The sequence below is a fragment of the Salvelinus alpinus genome, chromosome 22, assembly GCF_045679555.1.
Source record: "Salvelinus alpinus chromosome 22, SLU_Salpinus.1, whole genome shotgun sequence".
NCBI classification, from domain to species: domain Eukaryota; kingdom Metazoa; phylum Chordata; class Actinopteri; order Salmoniformes; family Salmonidae; genus Salvelinus; species Salvelinus alpinus.
Genome location: NC_092107.1, coordinates 12,254,309 through 12,276,558, shown reverse-complemented (window position 1 = coordinate 12,276,558; position 22,250 = coordinate 12,254,309). Strand labels below are relative to the sequence as shown.

At 46.8% G+C, this 22,250-nt stretch overlaps 2 protein-coding genes across 9 annotated transcripts in view; both read right to left on the bottom strand.

Annotated features, from left to right (window-relative positions):
- Positions 1 to 441: 441 nt before the first annotated feature.
- On the bottom strand, positions 442 to 7,575 carry LOC139549023 (transmembrane protein 25-like). 5 transcript variants are annotated; one of them, XM_071359073.1, is made up of 9 exons: positions 7,135 to 7,570; positions 5,765 to 5,875; positions 5,221 to 5,571; positions 4,636 to 4,935; positions 4,295 to 4,429; positions 4,155 to 4,188; positions 1,841 to 1,944; positions 1,567 to 1,641; positions 442 to 1,322 (listed from the first exon to the last, which is right to left on the bottom strand). In XM_071359073.1, the coding sequence occupies exons 2-9, from the start codon at positions 5,844 to 5,846 to the stop codon at positions 1,249 to 1,251; spliced, it is 1,155 nt and encodes a 384-aa protein (XP_071215174.1). In that variant the 5' UTR covers positions 5,847 to 5,875; positions 7,135 to 7,570; the 3' UTR covers positions 442 to 1,248. The 5 variants fall into 5 exon arrangements, with proteins under 5 accessions (XP_071215174.1, XP_071215175.1, XP_071215171.1 ...); XM_071359074.1 differs by lacking the exon at positions 4,155 to 4,188 and having other exon boundaries at positions 4,273 to 4,429; positions 7,135 to 7,575; XM_071359070.1 differs by lacking the exon at positions 7,135 to 7,570 and having other exon boundaries at positions 5,765 to 7,128.
- Positions 7,576 to 8,157: 582 nt separating this feature from the next.
- The window catches only part of LOC139549022 (serine/threonine-protein kinase SIK3 homolog), a 41,273-nt gene continuing 27,180 nt past the window's right edge, over positions 8,158 to 22,250 (bottom strand). The window contains exons 14-25 of one of the 4 annotated variants that reach the window (XM_071359066.1): positions 21,896 to 21,969; positions 21,292 to 21,426; positions 19,941 to 20,082; positions 16,144 to 16,263; positions 15,787 to 15,845; positions 15,427 to 15,530; positions 14,947 to 15,244; positions 12,678 to 13,387; positions 12,312 to 12,478; positions 11,917 to 12,046; positions 11,252 to 11,378; positions 8,158 to 10,461 (exon numbers count right to left, since the gene is read on the bottom strand). In XM_071359066.1, coding sequence (XP_071215167.1) covers positions 11,257 to 11,378; positions 11,917 to 12,046; positions 12,312 to 12,478; positions 12,678 to 13,387; positions 14,947 to 15,244; positions 15,427 to 15,530; positions 15,787 to 15,845; positions 16,144 to 16,263; positions 19,941 to 20,082; positions 21,292 to 21,426; positions 21,896 to 21,969 — 2,061 coding nt within the window. In that variant the 3' untranslated portion in view covers positions 8,158 to 10,461; positions 11,252 to 11,256. Of the gene's footprint in view, positions 10,462 to 11,251; positions 11,379 to 11,916; positions 12,047 to 12,311; positions 12,479 to 12,677; positions 13,388 to 14,946; positions 15,245 to 15,426; positions 15,531 to 15,786; positions 15,846 to 16,143; positions 16,273 to 19,940; positions 20,083 to 21,291; positions 21,427 to 21,895; positions 21,970 to 22,250 lie in introns of all 4 variants that reach the window. The other 3 variants (XM_071359065.1, XM_071359068.1, XM_071359069.1) reach the window with 3 other exon arrangements.

The window sequence follows — 22,250 nt, the reverse complement described above, 5'->3', positions numbered from 1 at the left end:
AAATCTACACACAATCACATCTACCAAGTCAGCAGTGTCAGAACCATAAAATATAGGACAGTATCACCCCTCTCAGCAGTGTCCAATGAATACAATCTGAGATATAATTGTCATATGTAAATGTCATTACAATTTCCATCAGACTAAAGGCTGCATTTCCTCCCACTGGCTCAGCACACTGAAATGGGCCAACACTAGTCGGGCTCCATTACAGCAGAACCAGCCCTGCACTGTCCCCCGATGATGCCCTGCCCTGCAAAGCCCCGATGACCTCTGGTGACAACATTAATATGACAAGCCAGACAGACCATTATGTGTAAATCAATAGACGGTTGGATCCCTTAGTCTCCATCTTAACTACGGTAATTGACAGGGTAAGATTAGTGCCCCCTGCTGGTTGAATAAAAACAAAAAGCAGAATTTACCGTCCATAGTCAAATCCATAGTCATATTAATCTTTATTAGATTTATTTTATACACATATACATATGAATACAAATATACATATACACATATTTTATACTTGTAGATGAATATCTTTTGTTTATGTATATAGCCATAGAAGTATGTCAGTTCACATACATTGTCTTGGACATTCTTATGATATACAAAGAACATGAAGCATTCCGTAATCCAACAGGAGTTCATGGTTATGGTATGTGATCAACAGACTGTAGTATATGGAGGAGTGGTAGGTGTCAATCAGTGTAAACCATGTAAAACACAGGTACAGTATACTTCCCACACTGAGTATCGGTTTAGGTGTTTAGAGCCATCTAAATGTATTAACTTGATACCACAACTGCACCCTTTGATAACTCAGTCCATGGCAGTCAGAGTTATTAGCCTGGTCCCAGATATGTTTGTGACATATTGTCACACCAAACAGACAGACAGCACAAACAGATATAGGACCAGGCTACAGATTTATACCTGTCAGCTTGAAAGACACGAACCAATCAACATAGGACCTGATATTCTGAGTTTCTGATTTTCACTGAATCAAGTTGGAATGTGATTACCTGCTGTAATAGGTTCATCTGGACAACCTCAGAGTGAGAACGCTAACTACAGTATCTTCCTAACAGGCTCCTCTAGCTGCTCTGCGCCTGTAATCCTCTCAGCATCTCTATTGGTCCTTTTTGAAGATGGGATCGGCTGATTGGCTGACTGGCAGTCGTTCACAGGTTCCTTTTGGCCGGTTGCACTGTGGTTTGACCACCCAGTGGTGGAACTGGGGCGTAGTAGTCAGAGCCAGATCTCATCACTGCTCTTGCTGTTCACCTTATAGATGTAGCCCACCATGGGGTACAGGGCGAAGCCTGGAGGGGGTGTCAACAACAACCTTTAGAACAATGTACGGACATATGTGGTGCACAGTATAGAGACACACAAACTAGAATTATAGGCTCACACACATCCAATAGTCTATATAAACACATCCACACCCTCCGTAACACGCCTGAAAATATGTTACACATTACATTCGTGTGGAAAGTGTAGACTGGGCCAACTCATTCCCATTCAACAGGCAAGCTAACCTTTAACCTCTGAACCCTGTCTTACCCCTGGCAGCGTAGGCAGCAGACAGATCCTCCTCTTCCATCTTCTCCCCAAGGTGGTGTTTGGCGGTCTCTCGTGCTACAGAGAGACAGCATGGGAATGAGGAAGTAGAGTAACAGATGGGACAGAGTCATGGAGAAGACCACAGGGACAGATGCCAGTGCCCAGGGCACCAAAATGGCCACTCTGTTTCCTGTTCTGTAATTGCTTTGCACCATTGATGAGACTTCTGCCTCGGTTCTAATGAGGTATCTGTCTCTCAGCAGTAGTGTCTTACCTTTAAGCAGGGTGCTGAGGTCGTTGAGTTGCATGTTGGAAGGTAGAGACATGTTCTCTCTGGGTAGGGATATCTTGTCTACCTTCACACTAGGTGATTCCATACTGAAACAAGAGTCATGGCGTGTATTTATTAGTGCACACCGTAGCAAAACGTTTCTTATTGGATAAGTTCAGGTATGCCCATCCCCGTCTTGGCCTGTTTGCTTCTGTTTGTTTCCTAGTGAATACACCCATGTAAAGTATATTATTATACAGACACTTGCCTTGTGTACTGTAAATACTGTAAATACTTAAAGAGGAGCATGAATACAATACATAGGAAACAGTGGCAACCCGTAATTCTGGACAGGTGGGGCAGAGTGGGGAGGGGGGCTTGCCTGTTTTGCATGTTATTTTGCCATTAATAATGTCAGATATCAGTTTTCAAACAATGTAAAAAATGATGTATATCATTGAGTTAATAAAGCTGCATTCAAACATGGTCTCTTTTTTGTTTTCTTGAGTAAGATAGCTCCAAAATGCAGGTGTTTCAGCCTAGCTCAGTGCTTTCTGTGGTGGTGGGACAAGCCAACGGAAAATACGGAGCGCTGCTCAGTGTTCTGTCACTCGTGGGGACACTACGTCACCGCCAAGTGTAAGAGGAGACCTTGAAAATTATAGCACTTTGGGTGCTGCCATATAGTCACATTATAAGTGTCCATCCAAGAAGGCTCAAGGTCATTGGCCACTGATAAAATGAAGTCAAATCACGTTACATGTACAGTAGCTTTGACTGGACTGATCATGTCAACATCTTACTTTCACAATCTGAGCTAGCAGTCATCATCATGAATCAAGTCGACAATCTACTGACAAAAACGTTTTAATCCTTGTCATATGAAGAGAAATAATGAGGAGAAATTAAAGGTAAAACCTATTGGTGCTCATCGGCCATTGGACATAAATATTACACAAGTTGGAAATCACAAATTCAACAAGTGGTTTGGAAGGAATCGGTGACAGTGGCTGTGTGGTCCCAAATATGGGATTAAGGGTCTCTTTTCCAAGTTTAAAATGATAAACATTCAACATTGGCCATGCTGTCAATCCAGCATGATTTGGGTCATGCTCAAAACAACTGTTAACTCGGTATTGCGAAAACTTGACTTTAGTGAGTTCAAGACAACTGGGAAGTCGGGAATAAATGAGCTCCGACTGGGAAAACACGTTTTGAACGGTCATCCAACTTGTTTTGAAAGCACCATAAATCCAGAATTTGATGACAAAATTTGCCACAAGAAAGACCGCCACTCCACTTTCCTGTTCAAGTGAGCACAGCACAACAAGGTGAGTCCAAAAATGTATTGTATGCTGCGGCATAAATTATGTAATATGCCAGGGAGATATGTATACAGTAGCTAAGAAAGTAATACTAAGTGTATGTTGTGTAGTATGATGTTAGTAGCCCATGTGCCTCACCCTTAATCATTTGGTCTATTTACCCTTCTTAATTTTGCCAACTGTTCTGACTGCTCTACTGTAGCCTATAACCTGTTCTAGAGAAATGTAATCATTGAATATTGTAAAAGCTTTCATTGTCTGCTTATATGCCCCCTTTATTTAACCTACGGTTCTGACTTGGTGTACAAGGAGAACACTGTAAGAACGGCCCATATTCTGAAATCTGTTGCTGTACATTTCAAAAGTGCTAAACAAATAATTATATTGACTAACGTTATGTCCGTCCTAGCTCGCTCATTAATGTCTTAATCGAAGTTAAGGATTTCCTTTTATCCGCTTTCCGTCCCCTTATGCCATAATTTGTACATCTCAATTGTTAGTAGAAACCACATTTATTTAAGCAAGTCAGCCATATCAGCTATGTTTTTTTAAAAGGCAGAAAATGAGGCTGAATGAACTGTTTCGCTGCCAGACAAGGCTCCACTGATAGCCAGGTGTATCAGTGGTAAGATGCTGGGACTGCTGTTCAGATAGCTTTACGTAGGCCCTAACAGTTTGTGGGCACCGTATGTCACCATTAGAGTGCAATTAATGTATTGTTTAGTGTTGTGCTGTGTAGTGGCTTTGCTGGCATGCATCACACTTTTATTTATTTTTTTCCCCACCAAGACTTAGTACATGTTAATATCACCACTGATAGGTATTACGTTTTAGCAGACACTCTTTTCCAGAGCGACTTAGCGTAGCAGTGAGTTCATACATTTTCAAACTATTCCCTTTTTTTCGTATTCAAAGAAAGGCACATTTAGACACATACCTATGCTGACAACTGACACAAACAACAGACGGACTAACTAAATAATATACGTTACCATTTTTTCGCCATTATAATCTCGACTGGCTCATCTGAAAAAGAACAGGCACAGACATTCTTCAGAGACTTAAAGCACTTCATTCACTGTATCATCAAAATAGAACAGTTCCTCCCACCTTCCTTGCTCCCCTGTCTCACCGATGATGGCCTTGCCCTTGTTCTTGTGCAGAAGGCAGAGCACCAGAAGGCTGAGGATGAGGAAGGTAACGAAGCCCACAGTGCCCCCTGTCAGGATGCCCAGCACCGGCACCTCCACCCTGGACTGGAGGAACTCTGGAGAATACAGAAACAGGGGGCCTATGATCTGTGCTGTAGTGGAAAAAAGGGCTTTTCACACTACTGAGCCGAACCGAGCTGGGCCAAACCAAGCTATGCTCAGCTGGCCTGGTTATGCAGCCACCCCTCGCTGAAAAGAAAATATGCAAGACAGTTGGTTCGTGTCGGCATGATAGTAAGAAAAGGGTCAGAGTGATATTGACCTGTCAGACCTGCCAGAGCTAGGTTGCTCTGAGCTGCACCGACACTGTTGCTGGCGTTTACGGAGACGTTCCCTGATAGGCTGCTCGGGGCGACCTGCAGCGTGTGATTGGTCAGCCAGGGGTAGCTCCGCGAGTCCAGGATGAGGAAGTCCGAAGTGTTGGCCACCAGCTGACCGGACTGGTCCAACCAGGTGATGTGGGCAGGGGGGTTTGACCGTACCAAGGCAAAGAGGACCAGGGAGAGGCCAGGGTCTGAGGTCTCAGTGTAGTGAGCGTTCACACGCAGAATCTCTGGCTGGACTGTGATAGAAAAGGGGAACAGAACAAAGAGAGGGAAACTGAGCATCACATCAGTTCAATGTACTAATGGGTTTTAATAACCTACAGTGGTGGGATCATTTTGGATATTGATATTAGCATTGCAGCCAATGATAATATCTGAGTAAGCAGAAGAACTGTGGTTAATACTGCCTTTGGATGTAACCTTAATTCAACAAGTAAGTGAAACCTGAACAGCCACAACAGATAATCATATTAACACATTCCCCACACCACATCAGTAGATCATTCAACAAGCCTCCTCACACTGCACATTGAGGGTGACGGTGGCGTTGTAGCTCTCTCCACTGTGAGGGCTGGAGGCGGCACATACTAGCTCTCTATCCCACTTCCTGGCTCTCAGAGAGAAGGTGCTGTTGTGCTTGGAGTCCGGTGTCAGGAGCCCAGACTCCTCCCGTGATGTCACCACCAGGCGCCCAGGTGCCCGTTTGTCCGACGGCGGTCTCTGTCGCTCCCCGTTGAGGTACCACGTCAGCAGGGGCGGGGCATGAGGATTCCAACCCTCTGATTGGCAGTTGAACTTGTGGGTGACATTCTCTTTCAGTGTTAGTGCAGCTCGATGACGTCCATCAATTTTGGGCGCATGTTCGATGGCACCTGGACAGAGAAGTTGATGTAAAAAAAAAAAGATGTGCCCTTGAAACTCAGTGTCTATTTCAATGTACTTTTCATTGGTATCTCATGAGAATCTTTATCAATATACTGTAACTCATAAAGAACTGAGTAGTATACTCTGTGAGGTGGTATATTTTCCATCTCTTAGTTTTTGTGATCCAGTCTTGTTACTGACCTGTCCATGCCCAGGCCAAGGTGTTTAGCAGCAGGACAGTGGTGCCCAGCACCTGCCTCAGACACACACACTCCATGCTCATCCACAGGACCACCAACACACACCTGCTATCTGCCATGATGTGCACTCGCAAGCACACACACACACACACACAGGGATAGAGAGACTGGCAGTAAGTGATTGCTCTCCAGTGACTGAATAGAGGGTTTACACAGACAAGAGAATGAAAAGCAAAACAGAGGTGGACAAACAAACAGACAGAAACAAGACAGGGAAATAGGACAGTGTGTCAGATATGGAGAGAAAGAGAGAGAAAGAGAGAGAGAACATGGACATATAAGAATAGCATTAGCTCTAGAAAGAAAAACAAGAAAACACTGACAGAAAGAAAGACAGGAACAAAGACCGTAACAACACATAGGAATAAAGAGGATCGATCCCTAAGAGAGACAAAGAGAATGAGGTGAACACAGATAAACAACTAGTGTGAACAGACAATGTCAACAGAAGAGCCGTAGCTTCCTGGACAATCCATGAAAAGACACAGGAATAGCCAATCAGAAAGGATACAACAGTATGAAAGACAAAGAAATAGCCAAACTGCGATGGGATATAGAGACACAACGAACAGTGATGACGAGAGGTAGAGTAAGAGTTGATTGTGCTCTTCACAAATAGACCCTGACTCCAGAGTATTGAATAATTTGCTGGCTGTCTAACTTTGATTTGTAAGGAGCTGCAGTGCAATACGCTGATATAGACGCCATCTGAGTAAATCTCTACCAGTAGATAAAAAACACAGGCCTGTTTAAAGGAGAAGTCCGTCATTTCACACCACATACGTGCAAATCAAATGTGTGAAAAAGCACCAGAAATGACCAACGCCTGATACTATCAATCCCGGATTATCATGGTCACATGATCAATGTGTCGGCGCCTTCCAGTAAAGCAGGCATGCAAGCACGACATCAACACATAAAACTGACAGCATGAGAATAGTATTCCATAGTGTTCCCCAAATAAACAATGGCGCAATCAGTCCAGTAAAGAGAGGGCTGGAAGCGTGTTGTCATAACAAGCACAGGCACGATGGATTGAAGGGAGTAATGGACAAGAGGAGTGAGAGCTAGAGGGCTAGACTTTGCGCAACACACTAAAATCTGCTGTGCAGGGATGCATGCAGTGTCCTCAAAATGCACACATACCCAAATATACAGAGCAATGCACACAGCACTGTCTTTCAAACTCAGATATACCTATACCAACACACACACACACACCAATTCTAACCTTTTTTCCCCATTCTTTATTTTTCTCTCTCTCGCTCGCTCTCTCTCACACACACACACAAATCCATGTTAGTGTGTTACCTTGGCACAGTCTGCAGATGGTGGTGGGATGATTCAGCCTGTCGGTCCTCCATACATGCTGGGTAGGGTAGCAGAGAAGAGAGGCAGCACCCCCTGGCTCACTCAACTACACACACACACACACACACACAGACACACAGGATCCTCTGACTGCAGCAAGCAGCATTTAGTGGCTGACGCAGGCAGTCATGCTGTCGCCACACAGACAACGAGAAGGGGAGAGGAGAGGGGGAGCGAGAGGAAAACGGGACAAGCTACGCAATGCATCCGTCATTCAGTGAGACAGTAGCCACGTATTACAAGGTGTGAGAGAGAAACATTAAGGGATGGCTGGAAAGAGAATGATTGGGGGGGGTCATTCTACTAAGACACAGGGGGACTAGCTGTTATCCATTTATCTTGCCCATCTTCCAATCGCAGCCCCACAGCATCCCTGCCTGCCCCTCCTCCATTAAATCCTATAGGGCTCCTTAGATCTGTGCTCAGCTACCGTTGCCTGAAAAGCCACTGCAGTGCAGCTATACAGACAGACCAAAGAAGCTGATCACCGAGCACTGCAGCCCTGAGGTAGAGGGATGTAGATCAATAGCTTACCCAATGATCCCCATTCATCCCGACAGTGCTCCTGTGTCAGGGACAAAGAGGTCCTTTCCTTAACTCTCACAAATAAAACTAGAGGAATTCTTCTTCTTACCCAGGAGGATTTCAGGTTTGTGCCTCATCTATCACAGACTGTGAAATCTGGAGTATATGGCAGGGTTGATCATTTTTAAATTCAGTCAACTGAGGAAGGAAACTGAAATTCCAATTCTAGTGGGAATTTCAGTTGCCTTCCTGAAATGACTAAATTGGAATGGAACACAACCCTGCTATAGTGCATGAAAATGTTTGTACATGTTTGACCTTCATTAACTCTGCTCCTCAACTACAATCAGCATGGCATTCAGACTGACAAAAAACAAGCATAAATTCACAGGTGGTATACAGATTCCTTAAATCTATTGATCACCCAAACACATTGTCTTTTTAAATTATTTATTTATATATATTTATTTAATTCATCTCAGTTTGGTTGGTATTCTATTTAATCATCGTTGTTGCACTTTAGTATTTTTGTACTCCCAAAAACAAAATAAACAATAGAAAAAGAGAACATAGGATACAGGTGCCGAGCAAAGAGCTGGTTTACAGATGATGAGAGGGAAGTCAGACAGAAACAGACCAGGAAGAAGACAACGAGGTGGTCACTCATCAGCAACACACTCACAGTCCCTCGCTGGACCATGATGCACTGGGAGTCCTGCAGACAAGGTGGGGATAGGGAGGCGGATCATTCTCCCACCCCGTCTGCTCACTATCTGAACTGTACATACTACGCTGGGGTCAAACTGAAGCAACCGGTCTGTCTCTGGTCAGTTCCTCATTTCTCTCCCTCTGAAGAGATGAAGGACTGAATTCAGTATTGGGGCTGGAGTAGGTCTCACTTGATGATCATGTGACGAAGGGAGGGAACGAGATAGAGTGAGAAAGAGATAGAAAGGGGAGGCAGCACATGTGCAGAGTAGTAGTCTCCTCCTTGGATGTGGCTGTAGCTGGGCCAGAGTCGGGAGAAGAGGCAATGTCCAGTGTGTGTTGGCCAATAAGGGGGCGATGAGGTCCGAGACGGAGGGTACCACTGCAGATCGGGGGAGCGAGTGGAGAAGGGGTCTGTCCATCTCCGCCTCTAAAATGTTTTACGATGATGGTGATGATAGGTTCCCCTCCGTTTCAATGACTGCATTCCCAGCACCGAACCACCCCACAACTCATTGCCTGCCAAATCTACCCCAAAAAAACAGAGAACAATAACAACAACGACGAGATCAATGATTGAAATGATAAAAAGTAACAAATAACCACTCTCCTCTTCAAGTGTCTCGATAATAAAACAATAAGAACAATCTTTTTTTATGACAACGAAGGAGAATTTTCTCCCTGTACTCTTTTGGCTAAAAATCTCAATATTCAGAAGAGAAAAAAAAAGAAGATATCTGAAGACATCCAAAAAATACAAATAATAATAATATAAAAAATGCCTCCCCAACACCCCCACCCCCCGAAAAAAATGGGATACAGCAATTGTGGTCTATACATGGTGTCGCTGTACAGGGGAGGAAGGGGAAGCATGTCTTAAAACTACACACAATGCCACACTGTCACAAAAGGTGGCAGGGGAGTGATGGGGAGTGGAAAAAGAGGGAAAGAGAAGGATGGAATGAAGAACGGGAGGGAGGGGGCAGAGAAGGGCATAAAACAAGAGAGAACAAGGGAGTGAGAAAAGGAGAAGGCAGTATGGGAGGGTAAACAGGGAGAAGAATTAAAGATAGCTTGAACCGAAAGTGCAGAATTACTTAAGTAATCAAAACTTAAATGTTGTCTTCCTTGCAACACAGAACAGTTTTTTTTCTCCTTTAATAATAATTCTCATTATAATCATAATAACAATAATTATTTTACAGAAAACAGTAATAACAATAATGATCATAATTTCTAGATGAACATTATCCCGTAAAAATGAATTTTAAAAACAATGAATAAAAAGAACAGAACAGGAAAACAAAATAAAAAATGCGAGCTGGTTGTGCTGTGCGATCCTCGATGTCACTGAGCTCCTTTGTTTTGTTTTTTAGCGCCTCTGAGCCTGACCCAATCCCACCCCTGCAAGCCCAATGGAATGGGTCACTCTGAGAGAGAGCCTCATAGGCTCTGAGATCACAGCCCGCTCCGGAATGGTCCACTGGAATACAGTGGAGGGGAGAGGGAGGAGCGGACAGAACCTCACAGGAATCCCTGCGCACAGACTTGGTGTGAATACTTTGGGTTTGTGGCTGAGTGTGTGCATGTGTAAGTTTATGTTATCTCTACGTTTTGCCTGTATGAATGTCTGGGACATTGAGGCGCATGAGTGTGTTGCTATGGCAACAGTTAGGAGGAGGAGGGGGGGTAAGGGTGGCAGGAGAGCGGGACCGCAAGGGGGTAGGAAGGAAGAAGTGAATGGGGGAAGCAGAGCTCAATCTATCCAATCAGACGGAAGAGCAGAAATGGAGAGAGCCAATGATGGCAATGCTTGCTAGATGGCTGTGCAGAACAGAATGCTGCCATTGAACCCACTCCCCTCGCCCAGCCAATCCCCCCCCACCCACCCCGGGCTGCAGCCTGCAGGCTGCCTGCCCTCCCCCAAGCCCCATGACTGACGGACAGCGCCCCCTCCAGACAGACAATGGCGGTTTGGCGTGATGCTGCTCAACACAGGTGGCTGATGTGGACCTTTATACACAGAAGACGCTCCTAGGAGAGAGAGAACACAGAGGGACAGAGTTAACACTAGGGGTGAATTTTAATTGTCTTTCCTTAGTTCCTTGTGCCCTCTCTCCTTGCCTCCATCTCAAAAAGCATATCTGAGGATCCCCCCAGTACTTCTCTTCCAATGAGCTTAGCGAAGGAAGTGAGGAGAGAGGTGAGGAATCAAGGTAATACCATTGAGATTCACTCTGGATTTCCCCTAGCTAGGAGCACTAACACTTCTAGTCCTGTTCACCTCTTGACCAACCAAGTCAGTACTGTGAATGAGAATCGTATCCTAAATGACCTGCCTGGCTAAATGAACGTTTAATTAAATGACAACTGATCTAAGAACAACATTAACATTTTGGGGCGGCAGGTAGCCTAGTGGCTAGAGCGTTGGACTAGTAGCCGAAAGGCTGCTGGATCGAATCCAAGAGCTGACAAGGTAAAAATCTGTTGCTCTGCCCCTGAACAAGGCAGTTAACCCACTGTTCCCTGGTAGCGTGTCAGTGTAAATAAGAATTTGTTCTTAACTGACTTGCCTAGTTAAAGAAAGGTAAAAAATCAAAATAAAATAAACAAACAGTGGCAACAGTATGGACAACCATTGACATGAGTCTGGTAAAGGACATTCACTGACTGTGTAGACTGAGTTCAGGCAACGGAGTCATACTGTAAGGTTGGTCCAAAATGGCTCCCGATTCCCCAAATATAGTGCACTACTGGTCAAAAGTAGAGCCCTATATAGGGAATAGGGTGCCATTTGAGACGCAGCCTAAGTGCATGTGCGTACCTGTGTTAGACCCCGGCCTGCTCCATGCTGTACTGCAGGTCTGGGGGTTTGTAGCTATGAAGGATGTTGCTGGTGCAGGACGACGGGTAGCAGGCTCCAGCGTGGAGCTCTCCCTCCACGTCACATACTGCCAGGAGAAAACACACAGACACACAGAATGAAGAATTCCTCCATGTTCAAGGCAGGTATTTGGTGGCTATTGTGACTGCATGTGCATGATCCTCTGTGGCTCCGTTGGGCGGCAGCTAGCCTAGCGGTTAGAGCGTTGGGCAGGTAACCGAAAGGTCGCTGGTTCGAATACCAGAGTCGTCACGGTGAAAATCTGCCGATGTGCTATTAAGCAAGGCACTTAATCCTCATTTGTTCCAGGGGCGCCTTACTACTATGGCTGACCCTATAAAACAACATGTCACTGCACCTATCTGGTGTATTTCACAATAATATATCTATTTATAACGGCAGGATTATGGGTTCAATACCCTTTGAGACCACCAATAGAAAATGCATGCAAGTGTCTGCTAAAACGGCATATATTGTTTTACTATATATTAGTCCTGTGATAGAGATTATTTTAGAGTTCACATTTTACTTAGACCAGACTGAGTCTGCCACGTTTCATTCACTTTACCCCGTTTAGTATGCGAGTACGTGTACGTGACACTGACCTGACTCTTCCCGTTGGTGGAGCTGCTGGCTTCCTGTCAGAGATGATTGGCTGAGGATGTCAGACATGCGGGCGGAGCTCAGAGCCTTGCCAGCCAATAGGCTCATCCCAGACATGGGCTCGGCCTGGTCCTGAGGCGGTGCAGAAAGACATGTTAAGTACATAAACGCACGCACACAGACACACAATGTTCAATTCCAAATCAACCCCTAGGCATGCCATACAGATCTGAAAAGATAGGTAAGAGCAACACGGTCCATCGTGCCCTCTGATAGTTTACCTAGCCTAAGACCTATCCATTGAAACTATCCAATCCTTTGAGAGCTACACAAGAGGCTGAGAGATTCTGTAGATTCTATTACTGTGGTCCCAAACGGAGCACCGTGAGAGACTCACATAGGCGTCGTCGCAGGTCTGGATGGTGTGGTGGCGCTGTAGCTGGCCCCGGGGCCGATAGCCGTCCCCCTGGGGGCCCCTGGTAGAGTAGCCCACTCCGTTACGGTCAGGCACGCCCTGCTCCATAACCTGCTGCCCCTGGGTCCTGCAGTCAACATGCTCATTGTCTGGAAGGGGGAAGAGAGGGAGGGATTACTGAAGTTGCTAAGTTAACAATGTAGAATGTAGCTTGTGTGACCGAAGCAGGAATGTGCAAAAAGCATGTGAATATCAGCATACAGGGATGTGAAAGCTGTTTGACACCATAGAATGTACAGAATCGAAATTGTCCTTCTATTTCTACGGCTGAGCCTGCTTGACCCTTACCTCTGGTTGTGGTGGTGCTCCTGATGTAGCCGTGTCTGTGTGTGGGGGAGTTGTAGGGGGGCGTCCCTCCCTGGGGGGGGCCCAGCAGGTCATGGCCGTCCCCACAGCCTTGGGCCTTGGCCAGGAGGCCCTCATGGTAGCCGGGTGGCAGGTCATCCTCCTCCATGCTCTCTGAGTGGGGCAGGCTGGGGGGCTGGACGTCTGGGGGCCTGATCTGGAGGAGGTGGTGGTAGGGGCTTCCCGGCTCCAGAGACTCCCCTTGGCCGAGCTGGCGCAGCAGCAGCATTTCCGTGTAGTCCTGGGGCACGTTGGGGGAAGTGGGGGGTGCCGGCCGAGGGCTCTGCCTCTTCAGCAGGGAGGTCAGGTCCTGGGGGGGCAGGCGGGGGTCGGCGTGGCCCGTCAGGGAGTGGCGGGGGGAGAGGAGACCCTGTAGGGTGGGGGTGACGTGCTGCTGGGGCCGGTACTCCAGGGGGGTGGGGGAGAGGAGAGCCCCTCTGCCCTGCTGCAGGGCAGAGGGGCTCCCGTAGCCCCCGCCTCCAGCGCCACCAACCACCCCACCCTGGTAGCCCTCCATCCCTGGAACCTTGAGGGAGGTCCCCTGGAGGTAGGGGTTGTAGCCCCCCACCACCCCCGATGGCCGAGACCCCTCGCCGAACAGATGGGGGTTGAAGGCGGCCTGGTCGTATGTGTTGAACCGTCCGAGGCTGCGACTGGGGAGGGAGGGACCAGGGAAGAGCGGGGGAATAGTCAGCGTATATGCTACTTGCAACAAAATGTATCATCCAATGCAAATACTTCAGAGAGGGGAAAAAACAAATACACCATTGAGATGAAGTATTTTGGATTAAGGAAGTATACAAGAAATAAATGCCAGTTATTATTAGTAGTAGTACAAAAATTAAATGAGTTATTATGAACAGTATGAGTGGTGAGAGAAGTATGACAAAACACAAATATGTCTACGTGATTCTGACATGACAATACAATTCTACATCTTAAATACAACAGTATGACCCACTATTATGGGTGATAATTAGCACAGAAGCCTTCCGGGTTAAAGGTCACAAGTCCACTGAAGGGTGTGCAAGCAGTCATGGTATTGAGTGACAACCTCAAATACACACAAATTCTGTTGCTTTGCCAGAGGAAATGACAGGAAAATCAAATGATGAGGTAACCACCAAGCTTGTCACCCCCTCTCAATGAACGTGGTCTAGGCTAAACATAGAAATACAACACAGACTGTTGGGTGAATATGTGTTTAGTTCCTACAGTGTTACTACCAGCTGGGGTGGAGGAGAAATACAACACACAGACTGTTGGGTATAGGAATTCCTAGTTCCTACAGTGTTGCTACCAGCTGGAAGGGACACTCCTACCACTAGCAGTCATCCCACCACCTACGTCCATTTAGTCAGCCAATCTCAGTGGAGGAATCAGAGGTGACGGGACGTCTTCTTTTTCAGCCAAGTAGGTTTTTTGGTTTATCAAAACACTTTGGTAACAGTGGTATTTCTCAATGTAAAAACCCACAAGAATTTGTCTGAAATCCACTAACCGATCAGGTGTAAGACCCTGTTGTACCTGAATAGCAGGGGCGTAAAAAAACTAATTTGGCCCCGCAGGTTGCATTCGGTCTTCACAGAGGTCTCGAGGGCCGCACTTAATATTGATTATATTTCCTCGCAGTCAAAAAGTGCAAAAGATAACATAACCTCTGTCCATTGCATTTTGGATATTTTTTGCTCCCTGACTGTCTAGCTTTCGTTTTCGAAAGGGCCCGATTGAATGGGCTCACGGGTCCATTTGTTTGACACCCCTGGTATATAGAGTACTTTTGACCAGGGCACATGGAGTTCAGGATATAGGGAATAGGTTGCCATTTAGGATGCATCCCATGCTGCCTCTAAATCCCACCTCCCAATAATACAAGCCCAAAAAGATTTACACCACGGTTTATAAAACTGTATTATGAGTGAGTTTTGGGCTTCAGGAACATGGCTTCCTAGGGTTGACGGAGGTATGAGAGACTGAAATCTACAATAACTGAAGATGACGAAAACCAAAATATTTCTTTTTGGGGGGGGGTTGGAAAAATAGATGAAATGGAGGTATTTACAGTGTGAGGACATGCGAGAAAGCCCAAAACACAGAGTTGAAGAACATGAAAGTTTAAGAAAAGTGATGGAGGGAAAATAAAAACTAAAATCAAAAAGTGCAAAGGGGAACAGCCATGACGGGTCAGCCATACAGGCAGCGTGAGGGTCACCTGTGGGTCTCGGCATTGTCTGCGCTCAGCTGCTTCCCCAGGACCCGGTGAGAGCACGGCGTGGAAAGGAAAGCCTGCTGCTGGCGCTGCAGGGCCCCGCCCCCTCCCAGCTCCACCTCCTGCACCTGGATAGTCACCTGCTGCTGGGGCATGGGGACGCCCCCCCCACGGGAAGAGGAGCAGGGCTGCTGCTGCTGGGGGGGCAGTGTGACGGGGCAAAGGCCGCAAGGGGGGGGACTCCCGCTGGAGGGCTGGTAGAGGGCGGGGGCGTGCTGGTACTGCACCGCTGATGGTACACCTGGGGGGAGGAGGGAGAGATCAGTCAGTCAGGAGAGAGCTAATATACCTACAAACGGGTTATTTCAACCATCACTTAGTCTTAATAAGGGATCATTAACAATGCTGTCATATTGACTGATCATTCAGTCCTTTAGTCCAATAAAAAGACAAGTAAGAATAAGGGGTGGAGTTAGAACTCACCATGCCCCTGCATCATCGCTGTTGGAGGGGGACTCTGATTGGGCTGTCTGAAAAGGTGGTTGCTGGCATGTGTAGGCGGTGGGCTGGAGGGCTGGATATGCAACCTGAGGGAAGGGAGAGAACAGACAGGGAGGTAAATAACACTTCAAATCAATAGAGCGGCACAAAAGCCTGGCTTGTTGGTGGAGCTTCTCTGAGCTGCACTACATGTGTTTAGCAGACTATTGCCATAGAGTGTGTTCCTTTGAACCTGTGTGCATAAAAATAAATGCTTGTTATTAGTCACTAATGAGTATCATCAGTCTCTTGCTCAGAGTGTGCGGGTGTTGACAACTCAGGGTGTGTGTGTGGTGTTTTCACCTCTGGAGCTGGTGGGTAAGGTGACTGGGCTGGCAGTCTCCGTGTCCCAAAGACAGGGCCTGCAGAACGGAGAGAAAGATTTAGCTAATGGAAAAACAATTTAGGAACGCATAATGGCATGTGTTTACGGTGTGTGTCACATCGACCTGCATTTCCCAGTGTGTGTGTCTTTCAGAGATGGGGACAGAAATGTCCCAGGCTCAAAGTGACTTGCATCTGCTGGTGTAGAAGACACTGCTCCAGCTGATACAAACCATGCAGTGTGTGTGTCTGTGTCTTTCTCTGTGTGTCTCTGTGCGTGTGTCTGTCGCCGCATGCGTGTGTATGTGCGCCTGTGTCGGTGTGTGTCACAGTGACCTGTATCTGCTGGTGTAGAATCTGCTGCTCCTGCTGGTACAGGAAATGCTGTTGTTGTGTGTGCTCAAGCAGCCGCTCGTCCTGGGGGAAAGCGTACATCTTCTGCAGCTGCTCACACTCCTGGTACACATACGCGCACAAACACACAACAAACATATTGTTGTTAGAGACCACACAAAGAAAGACAGTGGAACCTGAAATATAATGAATAGCATTACTTGCGGTCACTTTCACGCAGAATACCCCATCCGACGATAATAGAATGCAACAATAAAAGAGATTAAAATCAATTCTTTGTCGCATGTCAAAAAGGCCATTTCCTTCTTATGTATATTGGATGAGCAATAAAGCTTTTTGAATTAAATTAAATCCATTTCAGAGTCTATGAGGTTTGTATGCAAGGCATGTTGTCCTTCCTTACACTTCTAAAATGGCTGTTAACTCCATAAGACAGACCGGTTCTGAAATCATCAATATAGAATTTTCCCTATTGCCTTGTTGTGCACTGCTACAATGACCTTGGAGATCCCTCCTCCACCTCTCTAGCGCTAGTCTCTCATCACAGGCTCGACATTAAACTGTTAAATCGATTAGCTAATATCTAGCCTGGTCCCAGACCTGTTTGTGCTATCATTTTGGCATGACAAAGAGTTGACATGATAGCACAACAGATCTGGGACAAGGCTAGCGGATTTGGTTCTGGGTGCCGTAATGACTTTAGCTTTGACCGAGGGCAGAGGTGCTGGCGACATCAATGGCAGCTTGTTTTGTATTGACGCTCACCCCCGTGACCCAACAGCCTAGTGTTTACTCTCACCATAACACCATCCCAAATTTGAGTCTGTGGGATTACCCCTAATTACCACCCCAGTGACATCGGCACCCTTAGGCCCAATCTCCTCAAACCTGCTGAACCTCTTGATGCCTCCACCTTGGATCTGTGTCTATTACATACTGACTGTATTGCTAAAGCAGTTCAGTGTTTCAATCCAACACGGCACAATCTGTCCTTGTGTATGGAATCAAACTAATTGAAGGTTAAGTGGGAGTAAGTGGATTACATCAAGTGCCTGCACACTTCGGTGCAGAAGGAAGATAGAATGAAACAGAAGCGTACGGGGTAAGGCAGGACAATGCTTAGGAGCTGCAGTGCTTACCCAAAGAAGTATTGTAGACTGCAGAGCAATGCAAAAAACAAAAAAAACACAAGTTTGTTTTTGGTAAGTCTTTACATATTTCAATATAGTTGAACGCCAGCCTCGGCGTTGTGTAGAGGTGCAGGTGACAGAATGTCAAAAAAAAGATGAAAAAAGTACATCGATGACTTGTTCTTTACATGGAAACATATTGAATGAAAAGCAAAAAATTAAAAATGTCCTTGGTTTCGGAGAATGGTAGAATGGTATGGTTTCTGGAAAAAAAGATGGATGGGAGGGGTATTTAAGTATACAGACTAAACAAGAAGAAACCTGTGTTTTGGTGTCTCTACACGGGTCGATACAATGGAGCAGGTAGGTACGGGTTAAGGCAGGATCAGCAGGAGCAGGTGGGTAGGGGAAATAAGGACCAGCGGATTTGAGAGAAAGAGAATTACAAGAGGCCTTTCAACTGATGGGATCTCAATGGAGAGCCAGTTCCTGTGTTTCATACCACCTGGAACTTCCAGAGGCAAAAGTAGAGCACTTGACAAGCTATCTAGCTATGTGCGTATGCAAGTGATTCTATTGTGACAAAGGCATTAATTGAATCACGGTAAGACCCGCTCTTTTCCCCGGATGCATTAACAAAATACTTTCCAGTGAGGCCAGACAGTTTAGTATGACGATAGACGACGTCAGGGAGTCAGTCATTAAAACACCAGAACAGTACAAAGTGGAGATGTACACACTGACTCTACACTGAATCTCCTCTAAAGAGGCTCAGTATCTAAATCTGTCCTTTCACTGTGAAGGAAAACAAAACAGGTGGAAAGTAAGTGGATGACGTCAAGGGAGGCTTGTGTGACATTCACACTTGCGCCCCAGGGGTTGTGGGCAGTCCGGGCACCTATGTAGGAGCAGCAGGTAGATACATTGGAGCAGGTACGGGGTAAGGCAGGACTATGCTTAGGAGCTGCAGGAAGTGGTAAATCAGGACTAGTCTCTCGTGAAAGAAGAAAACATAAAAATGCTATGTCTTTCGGGAGGCTGTGAGATACAGTGCTTTGAGAAAGTATTCAGAACCCTTGACTGTTTCTAAAAGAGATTTAATTGTTTTTTTTCACTCATCAATCTACACACAATACCCCATAATGACAAAGCAAAAACAGGTTTTTAGAAATGTTTGCAAATGTATTAAAAAAAACGGAAATATCACATTTACATAAGTATTCAGAACCTTTATTTAGTACTTTGTTGAAGAACCTTTGGAAGTGATTACAACCTCGAGTCTTCTTGGGTATGACGCTACAAGCTTGGCACATCTGTATTTGGGGACTTTCTCCCATTCTTCTCTGCAGATCCTCTCAAGCTCTTTCAGGTTGGATGGGGAGCGTTGCTGCACAGCTATTTTCAGGTCTCTCCAGAGATGTTCGATTGGGTTCAAGTCCGGGCTCTGGCTGGGTCACTCAAGGACATTCAGAGACTTGTCCCGAAATACTTTGAACTTGATTTCATCAGACCAGAGAATCTTGTTTCTCATAATCTGAGTCCTTTAGGTGCCTTTTGGCAAACTCCAAGCAGGATGTCATGTGCCACTCTACCATAAAGGCCTGATTGGTGGAGTGCTGCAGAGATGGTTGTCATTCTGGAGGGTTCTCCCATCTCCACAGAGAAACACTGGATCTTTGTCAGAATGACCATCGGGTTCTTGGTCACCTCCCTGACCAAGGCAATTCTCCCCTGATTGCTCAGTTTAGCTGGGCGGCCAGCTCTAGGAAGAGTCTTGGTGGTTCCAAACTTCTTCCATTTAAGAATGATGGAGGCCACTGTGTTCTTGGGGACCTTCAATGGTGCAGACATTTTTTGTTACCCTTCCCCAGATCTGTGCCTCGACACAGTCCTGTCTCTGAGCTCTACAGACAATTCCTTCGACCTCATGGATTGGTTTTTGCTCTGACATGCACTGTCAACTTTGGACCTTAAATAGACAGGTGTGTGCCTTTCCAAATCATGTCCAATCAATTGAATTTACCACAGGTGTACTCCAATCAAGTTGTACAAACATCTCAAGGATGATTAAGTAAACAGGATGCACCTGAGCTCAATTTCAAGTCTTATAGCAAAGGGACTGAATACTAACGTAAATAAGGTATCCGTTTTCTATTTGTCATACATTTGTAAAGATATGTGAAAACCCGTTTTCGCTTTGTCATTATGAGGTACAGTGTGTAGATTAACGAGGATTTGTGTTTATTTAATCCATTTTAGAATAAGGCTGTAACATAAAATGTGGAAAAAGTCAACTGGTCTGAATACTTCCCGAATGCACTGTATGTACCAGGTGGGGGTGCACAGAACCAGGTGGGGGTGCACAGAACCAGGTGGGGGTGCACAGAACCAGGTGGGGGTGCACAGAACCAGGTGGGGGTGCACAGAACCAGGTGGGGGTGCACAGAACCAGGTGGGGGTGCACAGAACCAGGTGGGGGTGCACAGAACCAGGTGGGGGTGTACAGTACCAGGTGGGGGTGCACAGAACCAGGTGGGGGTGTACAGAACCAGGTGGGGGTGCACAGAACCAGGTGGGGGTGTACAGTACCAGGTGGGGGTGCACAGAACCAGGTGGGGGTGTACAGTACCAGGTGGGGGTGCACAGTACCTGTTTGAGCTGCCTGATGAGGCTGCTGTTCTCCAGGTGGGTCTTAAAGGCCTGGATGGTGGTGGCCCCATCGGAGAAGCGCCTCACAGGGGAGAAACGCTCCATGGGCAAGTGCAGGGTGTTACAGTCCTTGTAGATGGACCTGGGGAGAAGCGCAGAGCCGCAAACAAACAGACACATAGACAGGAGCCAGACATACATAGAAATGGATACAGAGGTGAAGTCGCATACAGACGAAGTCATACAGACAGAAAAATGAAAGAATGAAAAATCACATTTACATGAGCTCCTCTGGTCTCTCTGCATGATCATAATGTCACTGTAAACAAACAGCTGATCCTAGAACCGTGAACAGAGGATCCACAGCAACACACAGCAGGACTGCGTCACTGTGTCGTCATACCCAGTCCAAACCAAGACCTGATCGGCAAGATCATTTGGAGAATCCAATACCTGAAGCGTCCTTCAGTTGCAGTCAAACAAGAAAAGAAAATCTATACCGAGAATAGCTAGCTAGAGAAATCAGATAATAGCTAGCTAGAGAAATCAGATAATAGCTAGCTAGAGAAATCAGATAATAGCTAGGCTGACTCAAACTGGCTGTAGAATGAACAGCTTGGAATAATTATAATAAAGATGCTTCTCCTAAACAGAGCTGAACGTGTTCAAACAGTATCAGAAGACCAGCCGCATGTATCAAACGAGTGCTGATTTAGGATCGGTTTTGCCGGATAAGGTCCCAATGAACGAGATTAGATGGGGAGCTGATCCTAGGTCAGCACTCCTACTCTGAGACGCTCGATAATATCTGTCCTCAGCCAATGAGATGGCAACTTCTCCAGAACCCAGACTGTCCAACGGCTGACCTGCAGCTCAGGAGAACTCGGAGCCCGGCGCAAGGCTCTGGTAACTGGTTCTGTTACCTAACCTACCCCATGATCACTAGAAGTCCTCATGTCGTATGCTTCAAGCTGGTGACTATGATAGTGTAACCTGCATGGTGCAATGGTGTCCAGGTCCCTGCTCCTGTGTGCTGGCTGGAGCCCATTCATGCCCCCCCTGGTGTGGACTTTCAGCTCATTATAGCGTGAGAATATGTGTCTCTGTGAATGCCTCCTAAGTTCCTGTGCCCCTTTCCCTGCCTCGCTGAATGCTGGGGCCCCCCCCACCCCCAGTGAGGACTTTTGGCTCAGTGAAGGGGGTGTATGTGTGTCTGTGCATCTTTAGTGCTTGTGTCCCTATCTCTAGATACTGTCCCTGCTCCCTCGTTGCTGTGGGTCGGGGCCCATGCATGCCCCCCCTGGCCTGGGGCGGGGTGTCTGTCTGTCAGCCTCAGTGTGGGGCCCCTCACCGGCAGTGCTGCTCCGGGGCCCACCCCCTCTGTCGGGAGCCCTGGGGCCTCTGCGAGTCTGCCAGCGGCTCACCGCCGTGCGCCGTGCTCATGAGCGCGTGCGTCGTGTGCCGCTTGGAGCGGTTCGCCAAGTACCTGGGCCGCGGGGAGGGAGACAGGAAGCAGCACTGGTCAGCTCTCTGTCCTCATTGGGGGAGGGGAAAAAAAACCACCCTCCCCCTTCCTTCAGGCAGGACGAATCACACATCAGATAACGCCCACAACCCCCCGTTCCAATTTGAGGATTGGATTGTTTGAGCAAGCTTAGTGTAAGCGAAGCCGTGGCGGGATAATTTGGCGGCATAATTTGAAATGAGAGAGATATTTTAAGAGGAGATTTAGAGAGGTAGATTTGGTAGAAGTTGGAGAGGAGTTGCTTGATCGCCTTATGAAAGCCAGTTGCGTGATGAGAAGGGGGCACCGGAACAACAGTGGCCAGGTCCCCCGGTGGCAGAAAGCAGTGCTGCAGCCTACTTGCATCTCGACTCCCAGTAACCCAGGAACACCAGCGCTTCTACGGTCACGCTCCAAAGCCCCCCTGTCCCCGTCACCCTCCCAGGCTTACCTCTGCACCGCCTCCTGGTCGGGCTCCCCGTCAGAACCCTCCTCATCCACCGGAGCCACAGCCGGGATGGGGTGCTGCAAGAGGGAGGGAGAGGGAGAACGGGAGAAGGAGAGAGAGAGAACATGATGGGGAAAAAACAATGTTGGACAGTGACACTGAAAACAGGTGGGGGATGTATAAAACCACTGTCACCTCAGTAGACAGAGCAGGTACATAGGCACTGACAGAGCACATGGCATAGTAGACTGAACTAGACAAAAACTATACTCTTAAGTGACCTGGGTTTAAATACTATTTAGGATATCTCAATAACTTTCAAAGGCATTTGGAAGTACATTTAGTAGTTGAATACTGG